The sequence below is a fragment of the Equus przewalskii genome, chromosome 31 (genome assembly GCF_037783145.1).
Source record: "Equus przewalskii isolate Varuska chromosome 31, EquPr2, whole genome shotgun sequence".
Lineage (NCBI taxonomy): Eukaryota > Metazoa > Chordata > Mammalia > Perissodactyla > Equidae > Equus > Equus przewalskii.
In genome coordinates, this window is record NC_091861.1 from 24,507,819 (window position 1) to 24,530,417 (window position 22,599).

General features: G+C 36.3%; 1 protein-coding gene across 13 annotated transcripts in view; it reads right to left on the minus strand.

Moving 5' to 3' along the window:
* The window catches only part of KCNT2 (potassium sodium-activated channel subfamily T member 2), a 351,003-nt gene extending 328,654 nt beyond the window's left edge, over positions 1 to 22,349 (minus strand). For all 13 annotated transcript variants that reach the window (XR_011535342.1, XR_011535341.1, XR_011535339.1 and 10 more), the window contains exon 1: positions 21,467 to 22,349. Coding sequence is in view for 8 of the 13 variants with exons in the window: in XM_070602415.1 (XP_070458516.1) it covers positions 21,467 to 21,561 (95 nt within the window). In the remaining 5 variants the exon portion in view is untranslated. The remainder of the gene's footprint in view (positions 1 to 21,466) is intronic.
* Positions 22,350 to 22,599: the final 250 nt, after the last annotated feature.

A 22,599-nucleotide genomic window follows, 5' to 3' on the forward strand; every position in this document is an offset into this window, starting at 1 on the left:
ACATGGGTCAAAAATGCAATGTCTAATGTGGGTGCATTTGAGATTAAACAAAAAGAGTTACTTTCCTTCTTATGCAAACAGGGAAAGTAAATTTGCGAAAATGAAACTGAGATTTTGAGGGGTATTTTTGGATTAGCTAGAATGACAGAGGGCAAGTTGCACAAGCTGCCTTTCCAAAGAAAGTCAAGTTGCTAGTTTCTTCAGTCCTGGCCTCGACCTTAGGCCTCCAGCAAACACTCAAGACAACGCAGCTTGGACTGGGCTTGGTTCAAAGACTCAGCTTTGAATGCTGTTCTCACCACCACACCGTTTACACTGCAGTGATGCATCAAGGCAGAGTGCAGATACCACGGCAGCTGCTTCAGCTCATTCAAACTAGAGAAAGTCGAATAAATAAAGTATGACGAAGGTTGGGAAAGAGTGAAATATGGAGGATTATGAGAACTGAGATCTACAGAAAAGAAAGTCTTCCTTAAAATGCCTAAAAATGGTTACTCATGTCAGACAGAGGAGCTCTCAGGTAGCAGCCAGAACTAGACCTGAGGCAGAAAAATTAAGACACTTCTCAATAGACCAAATGAAAAAGATGACCACATCAATTCTAAGGTAAGAGCTAAAATGGAGATATGAAGACATTTATATAAGCCATCTATGAGTTGAATCAATGACACTTGTGGTGAACCAAGCTTTAGATAGAATTTAATTCTCTTGGCTTGGGTGGCTGGCTGCATGTTGATACCATTCCCCAGAACAGAAAATACCAAGAATAGATAGATTTAAAGAGACGATAAAATTAATTGGGACATTCTGGATTTGACAACTATTGCAAAGACATTCAGTGGGAAAAAGTATGTATAAGTTTAGAGCTGTGGATAGAGGAGTAAGAGAAATATAGAGATCTGGAAATCATCAATATATCATTAAAGTTATTGAAATCAGAATGAAGAAAACTAGAAAGGGGTAAGAAGTAAATAGAGCAAAACACCAAGAAATGATCCTTGGTAAACACAATTTCTAGGAGTTAGTAAAAGAAGGGAAACCTGTAAAGAAGAACTAAGAAACAATGGGCAGGACATGAACTAAAGGAGAATGATGTCATAGAAATCAAGAGAAGGAAGTTTCAAGCGAAGGAGGATCCAAGAAAACTGTTCATTGCATTTGGCATCATAAAGATCCTTAGAAACTTTAAGAGGAGCATCAGTAGAGCAGTAAGACAAATGAGTGAAGGAGGTAGAAGAGTAAATAAGAGGCAGAAAAGAAAAACAGAGGCTAAAAATGAATGGGAGAGAAGCACGGACGTGGAGTGTACAAGAGACTGAAGGTCTTGAGGGTACGTAAAAATGAATCTGTTTAGTAAGTGGAAGGACAGTTGAGTTGGAAGGACAGTTTGGCAGGAAGAACAAGCAGCCACACAGTGGGATCCTGCAGTGTCAGTTACCGGAAGTAAAGCACCTCTGGTCATGCTAACTAAGGTCCAGCCTTACAAGAGAGTACTGAAGAAACTGGACATTAAAGTCATCAAAGTAAAGGAACTATTAAGGCAGAGTCTTAAATTGGTTGTTCACTGAGGTGAAGAGCATGAAAAGGGTAATTGATTCTGAGACAAGAAGAAAGAATGGAAGCTTGCACCCATACCCTCCATGATTGTGGAGGGATCGCCAAAAAGCTGACAGAACACAGTGAGAAGGAAAAGACAAAAATCATAATAAAAAGACATGCACCACAAAGATACGGAGATGTAACAGCCCATAGCTTGTAAGAACAGCAACACACTTCCAGACCTGTCGTATATGGGGAACAGTATGAAAATGAGCAGCCTTCATGGAAAAGATTTTAATGCTATAGCTTAGTTCCTATTAAAATAAGCAAATGGAGTGAACTCTCTTTGAAAAAAAACTGAGGGTGTAGGGAAATTTATTTATGATGGTGTGGGAACTCCAGAAGGCTCAGAAGAGAGAAGTGTTGGCAGAGAGGACTGTGCCTGGACAGTTAAATCAGCAGAGTATGGAGATGAGACAGAGAGAGTACAGAGGAATGAAGCCATTCTCAGAAAATTACATCATTAAAAATTGCAGCGACTAGAAATACTGTCATCAAAAGAAAAACCTTAATTTTTTCTAATCAAATTTTATTTTAATAGTAAATTGATAGGCTTTGCCAGACCAGGAACCTGAGGTCTCAGGGTAAAATTAATTGGCTTCAATATTCTAAACGGAGTTTTGGATACATTTTATCCAAGTACAAATAGAATTTACGATTTATCACCAGTCTAGTATTCAGCAGACTGCTCAGAGTTCCAAACAAAAGAAACACTATGAATTTTAGTGGGAGACAGGGGAGAGGGTTGTTCTGCAAAAATGAACTCTGGGTAAAGAAGGTGCATCTGCTAGACTTGGGCCCCATGGAGAAGAAGCAGCTCACCTGTGTTCTGCTCAGAATAAGGATTGTTCCCAGGTAGAAGAGGCTGATCGCTCAGTATTTGCCAAGCTTTGTTATTTCCAAGTACGAATACAATAAGATGTAAAAGCAATCTGGCGTCTAGTTGGGGGAATAAGAGTATACGGAAAAATGACAACTCAACGGAGCAGCAGTTATAAAAATGAAATAAAATAATAAGTACGAGAAAAGGTAGAGTAGACATAAGGCTCGAGAGAAGGGGAAGGAAGGAATCAGAAAGGTAAGAGAATTAGCATTCTCTGTCAAATACTTTATACAAATCATTTCTTCAAAGAGAGGATGGAGCTTGACTTGCACATCAAATACAGGTAGTGAGTGAATAAACTGTGAAGAGGCGGAAGAAGCTTAAAGGTTTTCACAGATTTTCTATACATACATTTTATGTATATTTTGATTGTTCAGACCAGGCATATTCACTTTAATGTACAATAAATACTAACAAATCCCCTTTGTCATCCCACCTAACCCAAGAAGCAAATTGTCCAAATGAATGGAATTGATTGGCCTATTTAATGGAAATGACTGAACTATTTATTATGGCCAAGAGAAAGCTAACTAATTCAAAATAATGCTCATTATAAAGATCATAAAATTAATTTGATAACTTATGAAGAACAGAGCAACAAGAAGAATGGAATTATTTTACAATAATTATTTTATTTTTTTACTGAAAGAGAAAGATTTTTCATTCACCCATCCATTAGATTTATAAATTCAATTCCTTGGATACTGTTTTAGTAATTCATAGAATGAAAATGGAATAGCTCATCTAAATGTCCAGGACTTAAAATTTTAGATATACTTCATACCTTCAACTACTTCAGTGTTTATATCGCATCAACAATATTTTGATAGGCACAATAAACACTGATGACATTTAAATTTTTTAATTCCAGCTAATGGGATCTTTTCTGCACTACTTTAAGTAAATACATATGTACATACATTTATTTTCACATCTTTAGCATATTTCAGAATGGCATTATCTTTTTGGATAACATTTAAATGCATACAAATCCAGAGATAAATATTTATTTTAAAAGCACGTCTCATCTCTATTGAATTCTTAATTACATAAGAACAGATGAATCAAGCCCTTCACTTCTCTTCTTGCTACTAGACTTCCTATTTTTAAGGTTTGTTTAAACCTCGTGGGATGTGTAAATTGCCGATTTAATGTTTTAAAAGTCTAGTAATATTAAGAATTTAAGGGGCCAGTTGGGTGGCGTAGTGGTTAAGTTCATGCTCCGCTTGGGCAGCCCAGGGTTCTCAGTTTAGGATCCTGGGTGCAGACCTATACACACTGCTCATCAAGCCATGCTATGGTGGCATCCCACACACAAAATAGAGGGAGATCGGCACAGATGTTAGCTCAGGGCCAATCTTCCTCACCAAAAAAAAGAAAGAGACAGAGAGAATTTAACCATTTGGGGGCTTAAATTGCTTTGATACTAGTTGAACAATAATCTATACTTCCCTGGTTGGTAGGAGAATAACATTTCTTACATGCTTTTCTGTTACCATTATTGTCCCCTTCTTACCCTGCTATTGGGAGAACCAACATCCAATCACGTTTTCTCTTATGAGACATGAGTTTTTAGGAAGACAAGTAGAAATATACAGTTAGAGGAAAATACTTTAGACAGCTACTAAAATTAAAATTGGGGAAAATTTTTTTTAAAAAACCTTACATGGTACACTTTACAAAATTTCTACAATGTATTTTACTATTACAAACTATATATTCTTCAAGGGTCCTTTCCTTGATCTCTTAACTGCAGTATTTATTAAGTGCTCATATGAAAACAAAAGTCTTGTTGTCTTTAAGTAATGAGAGAAAGAATTCTTTATCTTGAGCTTGACTCTCCAAAGCACAGTCACCATAGTATCATTAAAATAAACTCAGGGAGTATGAAACAAAAAACAGCAATAAACTTTTGCTATCAAGATTCTACTTTTCTCAAAGCTACTTAACAAAATAAAGAATATATTCTATATGCAGAAAAATTCAACTAAAACTTTAAGAACTAGCACTTCATATATTTAAACTGTGTTTTTGAAAATATTTTTTATAAATCATAACAAAAAATCAAGTAACAGTATATTGATGACTTCTAAAAACTGACTAGGTATCCTAAAATTTATAACATACCACTAATAAAACAACAAAATCAACGACTAACGTTTATTTAGCAGTAGTCATTAGCTAGCACTGAGCTAAGGATTTTTCATGGATTATCTTACTTCCCAAAGGCAGTAAGATTATTATCCTCATTTTGCAGATGAAGACACTGATAAGTTCAGAGACTGAATAAATGCCCAAGGCCAGACAGTCACTAAATGCTGGAGGAGGGACCCAGACCTAACAGTAAGAGTTGGTTAAGAGTGTATGCCCTCAATATCTATACTATAGTGACATTAAAAGTGTATGACCTTTCCTTTTTAATTATTTAATTGCATACCATAATGCTACCATTCACCAAGTAGCATCACTTATTAACATTCCATATCATTATTCAGATTGCTAAATATCATGTTTTAGCTCTGCAGGCTTTAGTTACAATGATTTATAGACACATCTTCATGTTACTATTCAATACAGAAAATTATTTATTTCACTTTTCACTTAAATTCTAATCTATCGTTTTAATGAAAAAAAATGCCACAAATAACCCATAGAGCATGTCACACCAGCTCTTTGATATTAGCTTTTAGAATTAAAGGGACTATCCAATGGCCTAGGTAAGTGTAACATCATAAAAAATAAAATAAAATAAAGGTCCACTACAAAACTAAGACAGCTCAGATTACCGTGTTTTGACATACTAACGTGCTCCATTGCTCCCAGCTATCTAATTCATTCCAGAGAAAAACGGATCCATCTTTCAAAACCAGACCTCTCTGGCTCAAAACCTGCCTGATTCCTGCCTTGATAAGACAGTGTGGAAAAATTACTATCATCATAATCATAATCATCATAATCAATATTTTAAAAAATCTTTCCTGTCAGCTGAGGCACAGTGACGGCACATTCTCTTCTTCCTATTAAACCAAACTGCCATTTCAAGGAGTGGCTGTTGAATCTCTCAGCTTTTGCAGTTCAATTTCTGCAGGGGTAGTATTTGAATATGGATTAAATAGGCAGGAAAAAACCCAGGGAAACAAATAAAACAATTAAAGTAAAAGCTGTTGCCCTACACTCGGGTATAGTGTGCCACAAACAGGATGATTTACCTGAAATAATAAAAACCTGAATATTCTTCATTTACATCATTAGCTTTTCCTAGAGGGCAAGGTCTGAGTGTGATTTGTTCATCTTTTTCCATTTTTTTTTTTTTACCAGCGCACAGCAAAATAGAGATTTTATTAGCAAACAAAAGCAATGTCTTATTGAAAGCATTTTGCGATTTTTTCAAGCAGTAACTTTTATGGTTATTGCTAATACATGCACTGAGCGTCAATTTCATTATTTTTTCTTTTTTTGCCAATGATACAAATATACAATGATACAAGGAAAAGGCACAAGGAAAGTAAAAAGGACTAACAGAGTGCCCTCCAGTAAACCATGTTATAAACTTGTATTTTAGAATGATCTAGAATCTGTATAGTTATGGGGTCTCATTAATTTGTACCAAATAATAATAATGCATGGAATAATTATTGTACATAGAAACTGAAACGTATTTCTGGAGTACACTATGAAAATAGACATTACAAGCCATACAATGTGCTTACTCATTGACAGGCTAATTCCACATTTAGGAATTTATTTTAGGGAAATCATCAGCGAGGCCTTACAGATGCCTATAATATTTAGAGGTAAGAATGTAAAATACCAGCACGAAAGCAACCTAAATGTCTAACAACAACAACAATATGATATATTCATATTATGGAATATTATACAATCATAAGTAATCTCGTTTCAGGAATCTACTGAAAGATACATTTCACTTAACAGATTTAAGGAGATCTACTTAATATGTTAAATGAAACAGCAGTTGATGAAACTGTATCTTCTCTGGTATAACTCCATTTGTGTAAATATAATCCTTAAAGTCACTCCCTATAAAATAAACATACGTTTATGTATGCATGTAAGGAGTCAAAGAATTTTAACTGTTCTTTTAGCAATTTTACACATTAAAAGTATATTATCAAAAATACTACTTAGCACACTATTTATAGTCTAGAAGTATTAGGATTAAAGGTCAAAACTTAATTTTTAAAATAAAAGAATAAAATGATTTCAATGGGTTATTTGCAACTGAGTTTTCTAATGAGTTTAAACATAACTGTTCTAAAACTAAATTTTTCTGCTCTACAACTAAAACTAGCTATCTTTGGGTTGTCCACCCAACCAAAGACTGACCCCTCTGAGACAAGCCCATCATCGTCACTCGAAGAAGTTGTCACCTTCCTTAAAAATGTATGCAACATGAGTATGTGTATTTGGGACATTTATTACACATATATTTGGCTATCCTTATGTACTCCTGATTCTCTTGGGTGTCTGCAGGTGATCCAAGAGAGCTAACAGCCCCTTTAGTTCATTATCTCAGTGAGTGATTCTATAGTCTGCCATACTCATCCCATTTCATTAAAACAGCTTTTAATTTAGGCATATCAATTTTAAATCAACTTTTACCAAGCATTACTTAGGATGTGCTCCTACAAACCTTCTAAAAGCTTTTTTTTAAAATAAAATAACTCTGACTTTCCTCTTGCTTTCCTCATTCCAAAACCAAAGCAAACATTTTCATAGGCATTGATTGCTGTTTTAAAAACAGCAGAAACACATATTTTTTTTTCCGTAAATACACTTGATTTTATTCATACACTTCAAAGTTATAAAGTGCTTCAGAGGAAGCTGAGTCCACCTGGAGCTCCTTAGATTGAATGGAACTCTTCTAAGACATTTATAGCGGTCTCATTGCCCTTTGGCTTGGGCATGGCACAAAACCAATTCTAGACAACAGAACAGGAGAGGAAATCTGTTGGGATGCCTCTGGAAGACTTTTCTCACTTCTAAGAAGGGCATAACGAGGACAACTCTTCTCTCTGCCTCTGGACTTTGTCACTATATGTGATACGGTAGTACCTCAAACTAGAGCAGCCATTCAGGGACCAAGGGGAAGCAGCGCCAGGTAACACAGATAGAGTAACATAGGTCAAAGGATGCCGAGGGGAAAATGCATATATTCTGGGCTCTTAAGTCAATCTTGAAACTGCTCTAGTTCCAGACGTCTCGTTTTGTTGAGTTTATTAATTATTAAGGCTATCCTAGCTGAGTTTTCTATAATTCGCGACTGAAAGAATCAATAGAGGATTTCTGCTATTTTTGTCAGGCATTTACGTTATTTTTAGTTGAGTTGCTACCTATAAAATACACATGGAATTGCTTTACCTTTTCATCCATGTTGTGAAGAATACAAAAACAATAAATTTAAAAAGGTTTAAATGCAATATAGTTGCTTTTATGTGTACATATTACATGTACATAATATAATCACATAATCATTTTCCCTCTGTGCTAGCTCTATAATTTGTTCATACTTACATTATTTTTAGATAGTATGCTATATAGTAATTACTTGTTTTTTGTCCTTCCCTTCCTGAGATAAAGGAAAGTTGAAAACATCTTATTCTTTGTTTTCAGAGACATTAGCACAGACCACAACTAATGGTCAGGACTTAACTATTGCTTGTTGAATTGCATTGAATGTGATCAATAACAAAATGAGTACACTGCATAGCACCTTTCTTGGATGTTTTTGCGAGGCAAATTAATTAGATACTAGAAATTATGTTCCGTAGAATTTATAATCCAATGAATAATATCTAATTGCATTGGATGAACAAGACAGACACTAACACAAATTGATCCTCTTTTCATATTTCTTCTCATTTCACAACATCGATATTCTTCACCCCAATCCATTCCCAAGTTTGCTAACGACACTTCTAAAGTTTCTTATTAGATCTTTTTTTGCCTTCTTCACTATCACAGCTCTACTTCTTTTAGCCCACTTAGTCGCTTCCTGAATCTCCCCACTCTTTCTCTTCCCAACCATTCCACACAGTTCTGAAATAATAATTCCATTAAAGCGACAATTTCATCATGCCACTTCCTATTCAAAACCTTTCAACAATTCCCCACAGTCTACAGAATTAAAAAAAAATCAAACTCTTTCGCTTGGCAGTATAAGTTCTCCTACAATCTTCCTCCCAAACTACTAATATCCATTATCAATCCTCACGTATTCATATATTGTTTCCAATTTAGTCTACTTACTGCATTTTTCCTAGAACATGCCCTGTTCTAGAAAGCTCTGTGGAAGACAACTGTGCCTTTGTGCTAGCCATTACTACTTTATTTCTAAGACATGAATCTTAATCTACAAAACTTTCTTTCGAGAGCTCTCCAAGAAACTTTTTCCAATACTCCCATAATACTGTTCGTTGTACCATGTTCTAATTTATATACTTATTTTGTATGTCATCTCTCCAACACAATATAAGCTCAGGGATAGTGTGAATCTTACCATTCAAGTACCTCTCATACATCATTCTACCTCATATGGGAGCAGGAATAAGTTCAATTTGAACACAATTTTGGATGCACAGAGCAACTTCTCCCTCACTTCATGATATGCGTTTACTAAAAGGAGACGTTACTTGGAATATGTTGTAGGAGGAAGAGAATCAGCAAGTCAGAACAACTTTATGATGAACACTTTAATTAGTATTTTTTTTAAGCACACATTTAATTATATATTTCTGTACGTGACTAGAGTTAGTCTCTCTCCTACCTGCCACGTGTTAGTAAAGCTGTAAGTGTAAAGACATGCATCACAAGCTTCTTTCTGGTACTGAAAAGGAGAGTGAAACTAAATCAAAAGTGGTCATTCCATGCGACAAAAACAAACAGGTAAGAATCTGGCTTGGTAAATAGAATAATAATAGGAATATACATGTTTTAGAACAATGTGCCACCTTCTATTCAAAGACTTGGAGCATGTTTAGATAACTGCCACTGATACAGTTCACATTGTTTTTATTCCTCGAGAATATCATTCTATTCATACTAACATTCAAAATTAAACATACTCTAAAATATTACAAACACATTCCTCAATAAGAAAAAAAATTTTTTTTTACAGGATTTAAGACCAAAAAAAAGAATTCCTTCTGTTTGTCCCAATTACGTAAGGATTGCTACCTCTACCTATCTGAGTGTGAGATCCAGTTGACCTTTTAGAACACCTCCTCAAGTCCCTTGGACAATGGCACTGCTGACTGTCAAGTGGATTGATGGCTTTCACTGAGCAGCTCGTTATGTAAATTTCAGAATTCACTTTAACAGTCATTTGAACTGTCACAGTATGAATTATGGACTGAAGCACATTCTGCTTTGCCATTTCCAAAGGAAAGCTCCTTGTGAATATTAAACTAGATGTGGGAAAGGCATTTTCAAGTCAAATGATTCAAACTACTATACCTGGGTTTAGAAGGAGCATTAAAAAACTATTTTGTTACCCAGCGGGAAAAAAAATCTCAAAGTCAAATGACCCCTTACTTTTATTATAATAATGTATATATGTGGTGCACATATATATTCATAGCTGTGAATTTTTTTAAAAAATATCTTCTTTATATTACAGAATTAACATTCTTGGAGCCTTTGTGTAAACCACTTGTGTTAAATAATGTTGGAAGATCCATAGTGAATTAAAGACATAGCTTTTCCCTAGAAAGTTATATATTATATCTGAAATAGCGTGAGAGTAATTATTAAACAAGAGCATAAGCAAAATATATTGAACACCCTGGGTGATTTCAAAGATTTCATTAGTAACTCTGGTTCTGTGGCCAGTTTTGGGTCTGGTCATGAAGGAGGGGATAACATGGATGGGAAGAGATGCAAGACAGCCTCAGATCATGGTATCACACAAGCGGAGGTGATGAAGCAGGTATCAGCATGTGAGGTGAGGGGTGATTTCTGTGAATAACTACAGTGATTAAATTTCAAAAACAGTTTAGGAGGAATTAATGAAGGAATCAATTAATGAAGAGCACTGAATACTGAGCTGAGCAGTTTAAATTTCACATACTAAGCACTAGTGACATAGCATAGGTTTAAAACATGAATATTTTGTGTTAAAATCCTATTCAAGAAGATGATGAAAATGCATAGGTTGAACGGGGCTTGAGTTGGCAATGGAAGATTACTGAAGGTGGGGTGTATAGAAGAGACTTGGAACAATGAAGCACACTGGCAAACGCTGTATTAATTTAAACAAAAAGAAGAAAAATCCTACCAAAAAAGAATAGATGGAGATCAAGGACTAATTGGGAAAGCAAGCTGAAGACACAGTAAAAAACTACGCTAAAGTTTTGAAATGGAGAATTCAGGAGGATGATAGTGATACTGGTGGTGATGAATAAACTGAAAAGATGTTCTAGTTGGAGGCTATTTATATTATGTCAATTGCTTAGCAACCAGAAGTCTGCTATAATGCTTGTGTTTACTATATATCTCTTTGTATCTCTACAAATATATCTAGAGACATTTCTACTTCTATATACATAGATAAAGATATACAGGGCCATATAAATAACTAAATTCAGGATACTTTCAAAGTCTTAATAGACTGTTGAGTTGTATAATGTTTTCTTTAGGCATTTGTGGGAAAAGAAAATACATGAATTAATCTACTATCTGTGAGGAGGTAAGAATAACCACAATTCAGGCTTGTGTTTTGGTTAGAATCCTTGTAGACTGTCTGTCCTTGCCTATTGACTACATTCACACTTCAGGTTCACAACAAAGAATGTAACTCTAAACCCTGAGCATTCTTAATTATTAATCAAAGCCATGTACATAAAAACAAAAGTTTTTAAGGAAGACTATATGAAAGACTCATAAGCCATCAGTAACCTCAGGTGATCCTTTTTCTGTCCTACAAGATATATCTGAAATACATTTACGAGTGTCCTGCATATCTGCTTTAAGTGAATAATTCAAGTTATATCAGCACCTGGTGGTGAGAACGTTATAAAAGTTTTATGAAACTTGCTATTCTTTTATGTTAGGAAAGTAGGTGAGGACATTGTAACTAACTGAAGATCCACGGGAGCAATGTCCTTTCAATGTGAACACCAAGGAAAGCTGTATTTCTCCTGAACTACTGGTTTATTTCTCATCTTACATGACTGATCATATCTTCTTCTTTGCTCTGGCTAACTCTGTGGCCCATCTCCAGTGACTATAGAGGAACTCATGGAATTCACGTTGTATACCAACTCTACACTGAATTTGGGTTTTTCCACTTATTATCTTTTCATTGTCTTGTATTTTCTATTTATTTCATGCTATGGCATGTATTTACGTGAACCATTGCAAATCTTCTTTGGAACAAGTGAAACATACTAATAGGTAGGGATAAGTATTAAGCCCTCAGTCAAGTAATTTCACACGGCCACATCTACACCTCGCAACACACCTGCAAGAGAGTGTTCAACATCACCAGTACGATGGTTGAGAAAAATGAATTTCACACAGGTACAAATACCTTAGGAAGTAGAAGTAGGAGACCCCAAAGTTCTACTGAGAAACTTGGGAAAACCACCCAGCCATATCAAAAGAAAGATAATTGTTACGGATTAAGTAAAGTAACAAAGAGCTATTGGAGACGGATGACCCTGGCAGAAGTTTCCAAAGTGGACATTTTAAGAGTCTTGATGAGTTAATTATACAATCTTATATGATGTATTTTTGATTTGTATATGCTTTGGTTTTTTTTAGATGGATAGATGATAGATAGATAGATAGATAGATAGATAGAGATAAAATCTCTGCTTTAGTTGTTTTACTAATTTCCTATTTCAATCCACTCTCTCCAGGCTGTCAAAAGAACAATACTCTACTTCTAGAGGAAAAAAATATTTTCTCCCAGGAAATATTACCTACTTCGAAAATTCCACAACTTTCCTTTCGAGTAAGCATTGTAATACCAGCCTAGAGGGATCCAGACACTATGTGATTTTTCTACCTTCAAAAGCATTTCCATTTGTTTGCATTTTGTTCTTTGTGTTATTTAATAGCATTAGAGCACATTTGTTTATGTTATAAATATAACTGGTATGCATAATAATTAGATTCTGGTTCTACCTCTTATAATTATATAACTTGGAACAAGTTATGTGTTTCTGTATCTCAGGTAATTCATCTGTACAAAGGAAAAAAATAATAGAATTCCTCAGAGCCACTGTGAAGATGGAATGAAATAATACATACAACATGCTTACAACAATGTGTGACATATATTAAGCTCTTAGTAAATGTTCACTGTCTTGATAAGTGCTATATTCAACGTCGTCATCCATTTTCTATCTTCTGTATTTTCAGTAGAAATAGGTGAAATAGCACATGAACTCTTGTGAAGAGAGAGCCAAGAAATCAAAACAAAATAGTGAACTCTTCCATCTATAATCTTCCAATGTCATCACCACATGATGTGGCAGTGACCAAAGTCATTGCCATCACCCCTTACTGGTACTTGTGCAGCTTAGTGGTCACCTTATCTGATTCCCAGTAGATTGAGTGGTATTTCAATTTTTGACAGACCTGAGACAGTAGGCTGTCCATTATTAAACCACACATCTGGTCCCCGTTGTTAATAATGGTTGTTTGCAATATGTGCACAGTCTCCAAGTTTTCCCACAGGGAGTTAAATGAGGTTGAAATGTGTTAATCTGCTTTTATCCCTATTCACACAGTGATTTACAAGATGGGCTAAGTGTGCCCTTGTAATAACAATTCATCATTATAATTCTGTGCAAAGTCCAGTGCAAGAAAGCCAAGAACAAGCAGTCCTTTATTTCTTAGACTCACTGGTTTTTTGGCTTTCTATGCAAAGTCCATTTCTTTCACAAATTTACATACTGTGAAAATTGGAAGTAATACAACTCTGAGTTCAAGGAATGCATGCACAGAGGGAAATCATTGTCACTCTTCAGAGCCAAAGCATAACCACAGTAGCGTTGAGAGTACTAAAGCACAGTTCCAATGACACAACCAGTTAAGACTTTAAACAGGAAAGGGTCAAAGAGTTGGGGATTTGCTGCCAACCGCAGTCCTCTATAGACCAGCCAGGCTTGACAGTCAAGGATCCTGTTTGTTTTCTTCCACTGCTTCTATTTGACAAAAAAGAGATGAAGATAAATATGATCGATCCAAAACAAAATTGTGAAGAGGAATCTCACTGTCCTCAGTATCCCTTCTTTTGGGTCTTCTCCCCAACACCTAGGAGCATTTTCTCTCTATTCCTTTCCAGCCTCTAATCTCTTCACTTCCCAACTCCAAACCCATCTCCACTTCCCAGTCAAAGGAGACAATTCTAATACCACTAGTGTACTGAATTAGTTTACAAAAATGATATATTTTATCCAAGTATGTGCAGTGGTTCCTTCTTCCCTTGAGGTTATAGTACATCTTAGATTCTTTTTAAGAGTCAGCTTGTTCTAATTGTATCTAGTTATTGAGAAATCAAGGTCAAGAATTTCTAATCCACTCTTCTGCTTCCAGATGATCAGATATGAAGGATCCAAGACCATTTTCATGGTGCTTTCTTGCCTTCACAGAGCCTGGGTTTTTATTTATCTGCTGTAGGCATTTACATGGTGACTCTTCTACATGAGAGACATGAGATCAAATATCACAGTGGCTCCAGGTCATACAGTGCCCAGATACTGGGACAAATTATGAGGCCAAACATATATGCAGAAAGCTTTAGGTCGGAGAGATGGTTGGCAAGTGCATCTACGGGGCGTACAAGGAAACCTCAGCTCCTAAGGAACCACAGCCTTTGTTCTGTAATACATGAGTGTATAACTAAGAAAACTACAATGATATACTTCATAAGAGAAAAGCTGTCAATACTGACTGTTTTAGGCAAAAGAAAACTAATAACGTGGTTTAGCTGACAAAGTAAAGCTCATGCTTCTAATATGTGGCAAATTTCTTGGTTTCTATGTTAACTCGAATGAAGTACAATAATCATTATTTATAAATGTATATTAGATATATTTAATATGGTCCGATTAAATGTTTGACAGATTCAACAATGCTTTATATTTTATTTAACTGCAAGAGTAAAATATATATCTATGCTCAGACTTTCTAATTTGTTCATAAAGTTTGGTCATTTGCATACAACTTTAAGGATTTAAATTTAAGAATTTACATGCCACCACTACTTCTACCAGAAAGAAGTTTCTGGCCCTGCTTCTCCATATCTGCTCTACTTGGGCAGCACGTGCAATATCAGAAGGGCCAGCAATCCCCTGCCTCCACTTATATCTCATTTTCTACAACTCCACACAACCAATTCTGAATTTGTACTGAGGATGAAATTTTGTCCATGCTCCAGATGCAACCTTTTCTTCTCACTCTGTTCTCCAAGTGATTTTCTCTTAAATTGTGACTTGATTGCTGTCTGATGATTAAGATCCTTGTGAAAAGAATTGTTTTTTTATGACCCATAAAAAAAAAATCCCATATCTGGTCAAGGATTGCCAAAGAGTAAAAGTAATTTTCTCTCTGGATCGTTATCTATTGTTTTGATTACTTTTACAGAGAAAATTTTAATTACCAATTTAAAACTCAGGAAAAGCACTAGTTTAAAAACATTTTATCAAAGGTATTAAATATTGCTCAGAAAAGGTCAAGCTAATTTAGTTTCACACTATAAACACGTAAAGTAACCGGTTAAATTTCACTGTGAAAAATATTTCTTTTGGTGCCATTTCCTTAAAGGAAATTAGACAAGCGTAGGGCATAAAAAGACAACATTGGCAATATATAAATACATTAATAAAACAGATAAACCATCAATGACAAAATGATTTACAAACATATAAAACATTTTAATAAACAAGAACATGATTTTTAAAAGCCAATATAAATATCATATTCACTATTAAAAACAGCAAAAACATAAAATGGTGGCCTAGGTACAGGTACATGCTATAACTAAATATATTGTTAATTTAATTTTTATTTCGTACCAATAATAAGATCAAACTATGAGTTTTTAGCCTTCATTTGTATTATTTTTCATATTACCTTCCAAATCTGTTTTTGAGGAACTTCAGTTACATTATTAACAAAGAAGACAAAAAGTATGCTCATGATTTTGATCAAACAATTAAGTTAGCTGAAATCATTTTCTTGGTCATCTATCTGGAAGAATGTTTTTGCACCTACCCTCAAGATTAACTTGAAGCTGCAATGGAGAAATCCTTTAGTAGAAAGTTTAATCTCCTGAAAATGTCAGATACCTTATGTGGAAAATGAAATTACTACATTCCAACCTTCCATGTCCAAGATTTATTGTACGTAGAGGTACTTTGAAAAGTTAAAAGTATAATACTCACCGAAAAGGTATCACTAATACATAACCATCTACAAAAAGTGGATCTGTGAGAGTGGCTGAATGGAATCAAACTTTAAAAATAAATTCTAAGTAGTCTGAAAAGCCACATTTCAATTTTATCTATAACAGCAGATCAAAAGGAAGGAATCATATATGTTTTATATAAAGTATAAATATCTGAATTCTTGGTGACAATCAAAAAACAATAATTATTAAACAATGCATTTTTCTCCACATTTTATGTTTTATACTATATATGTCTAAAGTCATTTTTTTGCACCATTACCTACTTCAGTAGTACGTAACTTTTTACTGCTTTATTCATGGAGATTTCCCTTAACAGTATAGACAGTGCTAAGAAACACAGCACTGTCTGGATTCTCTAACAATAAATGCTTAAATCTTTTTTATAGATATTGCATATGCATGGTTGATTCCACTATATAATTAAACAGTAAAAATAACATTTCATTCTTCTTAATAACACAAAGTATTTTAGAAGTGGATTTATTGACCTGAACTTCCAAACTTAGAGTCAGTACTTTACATTAAATTACTATTTTTCAAAATAATATATAATTTATTAAGGGGGATAAAATTGGTAAGTTATATAAATATGCCATATGCCAATCTAAAACCCATTCCCCCAATTTAATTAGATTATATAAAGTAATATATTTGCATTGTATGACATCTAAGCATACTCCAAAAGCTACCCATTTTCCTCATTTTATAAACACTCAAACTATTAATCGATTGAACTGTACTCTTTGTTCAAACCCTTTTATGTTTTCAATTACTACAATGCATTAGGCGACTTGCTTGTATTACTTTTAAATGCCACCTATAAAATATGAAAGAATACTTAAAATTACTGGAGATGAAACTGATCAGATATTTGAAAATAGAATGGTGTTAATTAAATAAATAGCCTACTCCTGTACGACTGCCACTGAGAATTGTCCATTAACAGTAATTTATCCACAGTTGTGATAATTTATCCAACATCAAGTGCATTGTCTTCCAAACTTTTAAATTACTAAGTCATGATGAAAGATGAGAAGGGCTGCTCCAACTGGCTGAAGGCATTTAAAACCTGAAATTTACCAACCTTTAACTGCAGGAGAATATCCTATATCTTTATTGTTTTACGAATCTTAGAAATATTAAAACAGAAAACAATGGATTTTAACACTACAACAATTCTACATACTACAGAATGGCTCCCATATAAAACCAGTTAAATTTAGTCTCCGGTCATTTTAGTTTCAATCATAGAGTAACTTTGAAGATACTAAGTATTCTAAATATTAGATTCAAAATATATTGAATACTTTGAGCCATCTCTAATACAGTGACTTCAGCTACTTGATTTGCAAGCAAACATTGAATATCCTACCTACAAATGGTGCACAATCTTGACAGTCTTAAAATGGAAATTCTGCAAGGATATCCTCATAATACAAACAATACTGTCAGTATTCTGGGGTGAAGTTCACCTCTAATCGTATCCATGAACACCTCCTGACCAAGCACTGTCCAACATTCTTTCCTATATTCTTCCCCAAACCTAACTTGATTGAGCCCTGGGATGTAGTATGCATTCAGATATTAGCTGAATGGATAAATGACCATTAAAGAAATATTAGACGAAGCATTTGAACTGGATTTTTGTGTTTTACTCAGGACGGCAAAGAAATAAACATGCATCATATACATAACAGACATCCCTAAGGCATAAGCAGTGTTGTCATTTAGCAACTCTCAAACTTATCTCATGCCCTCCCAGAACTAGTATCATTCATGTGCTAAATTATCTGCACTCCTGTGTCTAACTCTGTTCCCTTATGTTATATTCAGAAAAGGTATCAAAATGCAAATGAGGGAGAAGTGATTATGTAAGAATGGCATTGATATATACATTATACACATATTATCTATGCATTCTATATTTCATATAGAATACAGATCTATTGCATATACATCATATATATATTCACAGATATATTACACATACGTTATATGTGTGTGTGTACCTACCAAAAGGTGGTACAATATAAATTTAATTGAACTAGCCAAGGTTAGCTCACAAGATATCTGTGGTGGGGCACAGACATTTCCTGTATCCCAATAAGCCCACCAATATTCTCTCTATACCAACACCCCTTCGCACATCAATCTTATGCCTCACTCATTGTCACACGTCAGTCAACCTGTCCTACTAAGATTAAATTTAAATTCTTAAAATGAAGAGCAACATAGAAAGTGTCTACTTTCCCATCATCTAATTGCCTCATCTTCTCTAGGATGTGACCCTACAGCAAGAAGATATCTATCCGGGTTCAGATTCCCCTAGAAGCAGACCTTGAGATGAGGACTGCAGCATAAGTAGTTTATTTGGGAAATGATCCAGAAAATGCCAGTAGGGCAGAGGTGGGGAAGGAAGCCAATAAAGCTGGCAATATCAAGTCAGTTACCACTATGGGCAACTGGAGCTCAATCCCACTGGACAGTGTAGACCATGGTTCAGAATTTTCCCAATCAAGGAGCTAAGGTATTTATCTAACGAATCCCTTTATACTCAGTGGCACTTCTGGCTTGCTTTCCAAGTGGGCCTGGTGTGCTCTTAAGGTCAGGGGAAAAAACAAAATAAACCAGAAAACCTCAGGCAAAAGGTATTCATAGAAAACAGCCTAGGGAATATAGGCAGAGCACTAAGTGTATCTGTCGGTTGAACCTGTCTACCTATTCCCATATGAAAGACTGCTTCCTTCTCAACTCTAGGAAATGAGACCATGGAGATAACCGAGTAGAATGAGATTGCTACTCAGACTTAATTGCAAAGAGAAATTCGTGACCATATTAAAGACCAAAGAGATAGCTTTACTTACTACATGTTAATTTAGGATTCTGAAGAAAAATTAAAAAGAATTTCAAACTGCAAATCAGAAGTGAAGAAGGGAACTAACATTTATTGAGCACCTAAACTATGCTAGATGCTATAAATTATCCTTATAAATGCAAATTGAGTGGAAAGAAGCTCAGAGTTTCTTGAGGAATTTGAGTTACACAGAACTGAGCCCAAGTGTCATCTTTACAGTTATAAAATATATTACCATGACAAGTATTTAATTTCGCAGAAACTTAGTTTCCTAGTCCTTAAAATAATTATCCACTATTCAAGGATTGTGTGAGAATTGACTGAGATAACATATAGCAAAGGTTAATATATTTGTTTATATATCTATATACACATACACACACACATATATATGTAACATATAGCACAGTTAACATATAGCACTAGCCAGTGCTTAGTGCCAACTAAGTGTTAGTCTTGTACCTTACAGAAGCAACATTATTGAATCTCATAATGGCTGAATAACTTGCCCAAGGCCACTCAGCTAGTGAATAAATGAGCAAAGGATTGAAGCCTGCGTCCCTGTTAATCAAAGGATCCTATCTTCAAAGATGGGGAACCAAAACTAAATATTAAGTTTTCATGAAGCCACAAAATTAGTCAAATCTTTAAAAATGGATGAACAATTTTTGAAATGTTTAATGCCTCATTTTAATAGTAAATAATGCCTATTTTTTTTTTTTTTTTTTTTGAGGAAGGTTAGCCCTGAGCTAACATCTGCTGCCAATCCTCATTTTTGCTGAGGAAGACTGCGCTGAGCTAACATCCATGCCCATCTTCCTCTACTTTATATGTGGGATGCCTACCACAGCATGGCTTGACAAGCGGCGCATAGGTCCACACCCAGGATCTGAACCAGCGAGCGAACCCTGGGCCACCGAAGTGGAATGTGCAAACTTAACTGCTGTGCCACTGGGCCAGCCCAATAATGCCTAATTTTTAAGTTCAAGTTGTACTAGCATAAATTTTTATCATAATAGATATTTTAAATAAATGTACAAAACTTTCTTTTAATATAGCAGTGACTTATTTAGAGAGCATTCGACTAACCAAAATTCTTAATTCCTGAAATATATCTGCAGCATCCTTAGGAAAATGAGGGCAACCACATTCATATCTTGGATAGAATATTAAAAACAAACAAACAATGCTACTATGTAGTCAGCCTGCCTCATGCTTTCTACAATGAGTATTTCTATTCTCCATGATGATCCTGAGGTCCCGAAGTAACAATATAGACTCAATCACTACGAAGATGCGCTTCACTGGATTAATCATTTAACTAGGCTGATACAGTTTATCTAAATGTCAACTAGCACTGCAAATTTGTTTAAATAGTCTTTTCTTTATCTTCAGTCAACCAGAACACCTTACTCTCCATGCATACTGGTAAATTGGTATTTATTCTTTTAACTTTTAACCAATATAAATGTTTTTCCCTAAAAAGAAGAGATCGGATTGAAATATTACCCTTTATGAAACATCCGTGTCCCTTTAAATTACTAATATGAGACCAAAGAAGTCTATACTCGATGCCCAAGACAAAATCCCCTCTGTGTAAGGATAGGAGTTGGTATTGGGCGCTGAGATGGTGAGGAAAAGAAGGAAGGTATTGCTCAGTGGTGACCGGGGAGGAGATTTTGAATCGGACCAATAATGGATCTTTTACGTATTAAAATACAGCATCAATAACAAACTGAACTTCAAGGAAACATTTCAATTGAGTTGAGAGCCTAGTTATTATGCATATATCATTTAAAAACAAGGAAGTGTGGCATGTGATACATGAAATGACTATTCCAGAAAATACCAAATTCAATGAAACATAAAAAGTGCTTTTTAAATAATGAGACAGAGATAGCCGGAGGAATTTCAAAAGTTTAGGCAAAGCAGTGATGCTATAGATAAAACACATGAGCAATATTCTGCTAATGATAAATATTCTAGTTGAAACAGTTTTAATTTTGTGACATATATACTATTTAGGTTAAAAATACATTAATCGTGAAAAGGTGTGATCATGCTATACAAACACCATTATTAATAGGAGTCACACTGACCTGTTCAAAGTGAGTACTTTCAGTTGCAAACGTTTTTTCACTAACTACCTGTTACATATATAAACCAATTGTCTACCTGCAACTCCAAATGTTTAAAGAGCATAAAATCCCCAGTGGCAGGTGGACACCGACCAAGACAACACTGACAAGGAGCTAGTAAACAGGTGCAGGAGATTTTAAGTTTCTAATGTGCTTTTTCAACCAACTTGGATACATTTTTTAATTTGATGAACAACGCTTAAGGGGAGAAAAATGAAAATTCTTTGGCCCTGATATTGCGTGCCATTTGGACATATTGCACTTCTCATACCAGCCTTACACACATCCTAGGAAAGCACATAGAGACAAAAGAATAAGCACCAAATAAATGCACTGCAAGAATAAGAAAGTGAAAAAGGAAAAGAGTTCCTTGTCTATGGCAATTGCTGTATAGAGTCAAAATGGAGAGACATACCCAAGAGTCCCTTTTACTCCCTCCCCCAGTCTCTGGCTCCCTTTTCCTCCTCTCCCTCCTTTCCCCTGTTGAGCCTCTCCATCTCTGTCTCCTTGTCAGCTGTATTCACGGAACAGCACTGCACCACACCACTCACCTGTCGTCGTTTTGCCATCCTTGGTCCCCTAGCAGCAAATCGCGAAACCTGTACCTGGGAGGCAGAGGGGGGACTTCGCTCTCCAAATCAACCATCCTTCCTCAAAGAGTGGGAAACATAAAACAACAAATGGAGGGGAGGAAGGAGAAAGAAAGAAAATATTGCGGAGTAGAGGGCGAGGACTAAGAAAAATGCTGTGGCCGACAGAGGGACAGGAGAAGGGGACCGGGCCTGGGATGGGGGGAGGGGGTCTGCTTTGAGCCGGAAGCTGCGGCTGAAAGGGGGCTGGCTCGTCTCTCCTGAGGGTGTGATGGGGAGGATGCAAAGCAAGCCCAGGAGCAAAAGTCTGGCTCTGACAAGAATCAACGCTGCCAAGGAACCGCCCCCAGGCTCGGCACCGCCTCTGGTCCCCAGGACTCGGGGGAGGCGGGAATGCAAAAGTTACTTCGCCGAAAAAAGCCGCGCGGTGCCTAGAAAGAGGGGAGAGGGGTGGGAGTGTGCGCGGCGAGCTGGGGAAGCACTTTCCTGAAAGGCAGGTAAAGATCCTCCTCCGAGAGCGGCCTCCGCAGCAGCTCCCCCGGCGGGCCTGCGCCCGGCACAGCCCGGGGCGGCGCGAGGGTCCCGTGGGCTTTGGTCCCAGACGCAGCCCACCCGGCTCTCCCCGCAGGAGCCCTTCGGCGCGGCCACCGGAGGCCGAGCCAATGAGACTCCCCCTCATTAGCATAACACAGTGACGGCATGGAGGTGCCTTGGGGACAACCAATGGGGGCGAGCTTAATTAGCGGATTCCCGGGCTCCAGACCCTTCTCTGGGAGGAGGGGGACCCAGGGTGCTTGGAGCGTTCCAAGGTGCCCCAAGCTCCTTCGCCTTGGTCGCCTGCAGCTCGGGTAGGCGGAGCGAAAAATGCACGTTCTCGGAGAGGGAATCCCCGCTCCCAGCCCCAGGAAAGTCCCTGGGTTTTTTCTCCCAATCTGAAAGAAAGGGAGGTGTTTCCCTGGTTCTGGAAGAGAATGAAGGGCCACTTTAGGCCACCGAAGAGAAACGTTTACATGATGGCCGGGAAAGCACGTTGAAACGCATGGAGGATTATAGACAAGTAAATTACGGTCGCTGCTACTGGCGGCGACGTGGGC